Raw genomic sequence first — 5,783 nt, 5'->3', positions numbered from 1 at the left:
TAAGGAGAAGATGGTTGGGGGTGCGGTCAATGAAAAACACATATAAGTTCGATTAACTTATTTTAAGTTAATTAACAATTACAACCATTCATTGTAATCTACAAAAATAAATTTCGGATTTTGTCCCCTTGTACAACTATCTCCCTTACTATCTTAAGTTAAAATTTGATATTCTGTCTTTTTCGTATGATTTAGTTAGGCAATTTTGATTAAATGCTGCTTGAATTGTCTGAAATTGTGTATTAATTGGATTGGGTTGATAAAATACTCATCCTAATAATCCCAAGTGCATAGACAATTGTCTAGACTATCAATATCATACCTCTTTCAGAAATATGGAATCCTCAAAAGAGAAATAAATAAAATGGAAAGAAACATTTTCTATACCATGTTCAAATAAAGAAAATTTGATGAATGATTATTTTGAATACAAAAGCTAATTAAAGCAAAAGTAAAACATCTGATTTGTTCATAATTTCATGTTGTATTCAAAATATTGAGCCACACTATTTTATGCATCCTCTATGCTAATAAGGCACTACTGTAAATGAGGAAGTTATATGCCTGTAGTATTTATTAGGTTCTGTTTGTGGGACTGACCAAATGCAGTGTAAGCATATTTTATTTTCTAAGGTTAGGGTCAGCTTTATTATGGACAACCTCTATTAGATTTGTGCTCAGGAAATGTACCGTATATACTTTTTGTAATTCCAAAGTAAAATTTGATTGATATCTGATGTAATGTAATTCATAAAATTGTTTTACAGGATGCAGTTTCGAGCTATGAAAAATTGTCTGCCACCCTTAATAGCACTGAATGCTCACGTGCATTAATCCAAGCATACCTTTGCATGAATAAGCCACAAATTGCCAAAGATCTGTGTTATGGTCTTCTTCAACAAAAGTATAAATTTTATAATAATAGTTTTAATGCATCAGCATATTCATTACCATGTTTTTAATTTTGTGTGCTGCCATATCAACAGTCTATCTTTACATATATATATTTTTTTTTTAGGTTATGGTAGTAACTATATATTGATATGTAAGTCTTTTTTTTTTTTTTTTTTTTTTTTATAGTCGTTATGTACTTCCAACACTATGCAATGAACAAGCTGAAGTATTGCTCAGGAATTTCCAGTTTGATGAAGTAAATGATCTGTTGAAAATGTTCAATGATGATATAAAAAATAATTGGTGTTGGGGTGTAGATCTAGCCATTATGCAAGGAGATCTGTTTTCTTGGAAAGCTCAAAAAATGGAAGACAAAATGCATTGTGTTCGACAGCACATTGTCGAAAATTTATCAGCTATTAGTAATACTACTCTTGGAGCTTATAGACAGGGGTTCAACCATATACTCAAGTAATTTAGATAAATAAACCATTTTTTAAAAAAGTTATTATTCTTGTTTGTCCATAAATATTTATTTCAAAATATTGTTTAATGTTGTGCTAAAAATAATTATTGGCTTTACTTCAGTTAACATCAGATAAATGAAGTTATGTGCAGTTTATATTTAGGTAAAATTCTCATTAGCCACATGTATACTTTATTTGTCTTTCAGCAAAGCCATTCTTTGATTTCCTATCTCCGCTTGTCAATCATCATCCATCCTTTCCTTTAAACAACGCCTATTTCTTCACCTACTATTATAAATTATAATTTAACTTAGGGTTTTATGTTATATTAACATGTACACATAAACTTTTTCAAATGTCTGCCAGTTAATTAATCTTGATTTGTGAACAATGTAGGGGACATTTGTCCCAGAATAAAATTCTTTTTTCATTTCACTTAAATTTCATTCTCTATTGATTGATACATTTTGTTGCTCTTTAAACATGCACGCTCAGGGCCCTGTTTCATAATGAAAGCTAATAGTATTAGTTAATAGTACTATTGTACTAAATGTAGAAACTAGTGTGGTAACAATACTAATACTTATTTTTTTCATGATAGGGATGACTATTAGTGATATTACAGGAAATAAAAAATTGTTAAGTACATGTTACTATTGTACAAGTCAGTGTAATTGAATTAAGATAAATCTAAAAGACTATTAGTATTAGTTTGTACTTTATTATGAAACAGGGCCCTGGTAACACTTATGCATATTCTTCATCTTACTTATCTTGAGCATATTTTATTCATATAATACATAAAATATTATTTATTTTTCTCAATAGACTTCAAGAATTAGATGAGCTTGAAAAGTTTGCTGGTCTATTTAAAATTCTTCATCAGCCAGATGTTTCAATTAGTGATGTAAACAATTTTTTTGATGGTATTGATACAGATTTGACCCTTGATCTATTACCTGTTCATGGATATCACACAGAAAGTGCTTTAAACAGGTGGCAACACATAATATTAGCCATTCAACGTTTTGTTAAACCTTTACTTCCTGAGCTTGATGAAATAATTAGAAATCAGCTCGGAAAAATATACTTGAAAGCTGTAAAAATTGCGAGAAAGTAAGTATTACTTTTACTACATTAATTAGTAAGGTTTGTTGTTTATGTTGAATGATCGATCAATTCTTCTGAAATAATAAAAATTCTTTAGATTTTTTAAAATAATTTAAAATATCTTCGCATACTCTAGTGTTAGTAGAGAAAGCCTATATTTGATGGTCATTTGTATTCCAATGACATTGAGAATAGTGAAAAAAGTTGGGGGTCATTTATATAGATGGAAAATAAGGTTGGTGAGAAAGAACTTTGAGGAACTTCTCCCAAGAGAAGTAGTGTTATGTGGGAGGCTTGTTGGTTATTATGACAATTTGGAAATGAAAAGACAAGGAATGGAACCAGGTTAAGACACTATTGGATTGGGAAATATATAATTTAGAGTTATTTAAATATATAATAGGATTTAAATATATAATTGTATAATAAACAAAAGAAGAAAAACAATTAAGGAGACCAATTTGCTTAAGGGAGAAAGTGAGTTAAGAATGGGCCAATGTTTCCAGAGGCTTTGAAAAAAGATTTAAGATGGAAATGGGTATAAAGTTGAAAGCTGTGGAAGGAGAAGGGATCTTACTCAGTGGCAAACTGAAACCTTTTCTCAGACAGTGGGACAAGTTATAGGAGTTTTGAAGTTGAAAGTTGTAGATGTTTAGAAGGACATGAAGGATTGTTTGTTTGGAATTTAATACTTACTTAATTAAGGATAGTAAAGGAAGGGAGGTTGGATTGTGGCTCATTTGGAAGGAATAATTCAATAAAAAAATTAGTTTTTGGACATTTTGTTTCCATGGGTGTGGAAGTGCTTATTCTAAACTATAAATGCAATATCCTATCTCTGCAGTTGGCATTTAATACAATGGGATACACCTGGTGTCCTTAATGAGTTGATAGAAGACAGTATATTGTCATCCACATTCTGCTGTTCAGCCACAACTCAAGCTATCTACATTTGGCTTGGATTTTTATTTAGGCCCACCACTGCTAGTGCCTCAATAAAAGTTCTAGACTTTACCTCTATTGTCTGTGAGTCATATTGGACTCTCTAGAGGGTACCACAAGGGTGTGACAAGGGCCACCCATAGCTCAGTGGTTAGATGCAGTTTTACCAATTTGAGTTCTATTGGCGGTGCCAGTTTGAATCCGGCCTGGGACGTTTACTTTTTTCATTCAGTGGCAGTCCCACAAAATGAAAAAATTTACTCCCAACCATGGTTAGGCAGTATAGGACTCCAATAGGGTCTTGATCTTTGTGCAGGGAGTAGGGGAATATCCCTCTCCAGTCTCCTGTTGCCCCACCCCTGAACACTCCTTGACATAACTTAACTTGGTTTACCTATTGCAAGTGACATAGCTTGCTCGGCCATCCTGACCTCCTTTTATGTGTATGTGTGTGTGTTTTTTACGAGGGTCGGTGGAAATCTTCAAAAGACATGAATAGGCCTGTACCTATCCGTGTGTGGGATTTTTACCCACTAAAACCACTGCTCTACACCTGTTCATTCCTCTCCATGGGACCACCACTAGGCATTACTTAATGGAGGGAAATGGCTGAGTGCTGCCTCGCTTTCTTCACATAGTTTTCACGTTTCCATGCTAGTTATGTCTTCTAGCTCTCTCATCCTCTTGAGGACGACTGTGGTGAATCTCTTCACTGCATTCCAATGCTAGTCTGAGTAGTAGCATATAGCTCACCATTGGTGTGATGCGTCCTCCACACCCTCTCTGCAATTCGCTTCTCTTCTGAGCAAACCGAATACAAGCAAAAAACACATGATCTGTTTCCTCGACAGTCTGACATCCTGGTTGGCTCTAAAGTATCCATGTCCGGTCAAAAATTGGGTTATGTAAAAATCCATCTCACCATGCTGGCGGCCACACCATGAGCCTGCATCGGATATTAACCTGCGAGTCCACCTCCAGGAATCTGCACCTCCCAAAGCTGCTGCTACTGGTCGATGGTTATTTTTCACTCTTCTTCTCTGGAAACGTGTAAACGTAGTCCATAGTGTCTGCTTCTTTCTTCAACAAGGAGTTCCACAGGTGGCATTCAGGCTATAATGCACACTGCTCCGTAGGAAACATGGGTCTGCATCCACCTCATCACAGAGTTCCCTCCAGCACTGTCGTTTGCTTTCTTTAATGGCTTGTCGGAGGTTCCTTCTAGCTCTCTTGAACTCTTCCTGAAGCACATAAAACTCCAGAAGACTAGCTCGCTGATAACGCCTTCTAGCTTCGTTGGAACACCGGCGAAGATCGGCAATAGTATCCGTCCACCAGTACACTGGGGAATGATGTTTTCCAGGCTTTGAACGGGTCATAACTGCATCACAAGCCCCAGATATAAAAGAGGTGAGTCTATGCACCTTTTTCTCAGCGGAACCTTTCAATTCACATTCATCCTACAGCATTAAAGCGAATGAAGCGTCATCAAAAGTCTTCATGTTCCAGCCATTGGCTCTTCATCGACAACTCTTCTTTCTTGTAGGCGTATCCAGTATAATCAATATAGCCTTGTGATCACTGTTTGTATAAAATTCACAAACCTTCCAAGTTGCGATCCGTTGCAGGCGACTACTCACAAACGTCAAATTGATGATAGATGATCTTCCTGCTCTAGTGAACCGGTTTGTTCTGGTGTCCATAAGGAACATATCACTTATTTGTGCAAAAGCTTCAAGAAGAACTTCACCATGTTGATTTGTTAACCTACTTCCCCATTCAGTTCCCCATGCGTTGAAAACACCTGCTATGATAGCTGGCTTATGTCTACTACCCTTTAAGACAATGCGATCCAACAAATTCGCAAAGTCTTCTATTGTGATGCTGGAATATGCGTAGCAGCTAAAAATGTACACATTGTTGATCTTCGCCCATATTCCATAGTCTTTCACGTTCACGGATAAAAACCAGGCCTGCTCAAACCTTTCCTTGAGATTTTAACAGCATTTTTTCTTGAGGTTTTAACAGCGTTTTTTCTTGGTGGACTAATCTCCTTTACTTGAGTGTGGCCATCTGCTGTTTCGATAAGAAGGGCTCGCTGAGTACACATCGTACTGAAATACAAATATATGGCTTATCTATTAACCTAAAAAACAACAATAATTATTTAAGGGGCCAAAAAACTCATGTCAAGGAGAATTAAAAGAACATGGATAATTAATAACTCTTGATTCATATGAAATATTTCTAAAACCATTGCTATAAAGTTTTGTCTTCTACAATTGCTTCAAAATCCACGTTACACGGAATTCCACCCCAGGCATTGCGAGCGATCGACGATCAACCCAAATTGGCCTCGGGCAATATATA

The 5,783-nt window shown here is 35.5% G+C and overlaps 1 protein-coding gene across 2 annotated transcripts in view; it reads left to right on the top strand.

The window, feature by feature from the left end:
- The window catches only part of mei-41 (meiotic 41), a 74,972-nt gene that overhangs the window by 52,972 nt on the left and 16,217 nt on the right, over window positions 1-5,783 (top strand). For both annotated transcript variants that reach the window (XM_014426968.3, XM_014426966.3), the window contains 3 exons: window positions 768-904; window positions 1,081-1,365; window positions 2,190-2,477. In XM_014426968.3, coding sequence (XP_014282454.1) covers window positions 768-904; window positions 1,081-1,365; window positions 2,190-2,477 — 710 coding nt within the window. The remainder of the gene's footprint in view (window positions 1-767; window positions 905-1,080; window positions 1,366-2,189; window positions 2,478-5,783) is intronic.

The sequence above is a fragment of the Halyomorpha halys genome, unplaced genomic scaffold, assembly GCF_000696795.3.
Source record: "Halyomorpha halys isolate HHAL.00 unplaced genomic scaffold, Hhal_1.1 Scaffold605.1, whole genome shotgun sequence".
Classification (NCBI taxonomy): domain Eukaryota; kingdom Metazoa; phylum Arthropoda; class Insecta; order Hemiptera; family Pentatomidae; genus Halyomorpha; species Halyomorpha halys.
Note: the sequence above shows the minus strand (reverse complement) of the source record. Positions and strands in the feature narration are given on the sequence as shown.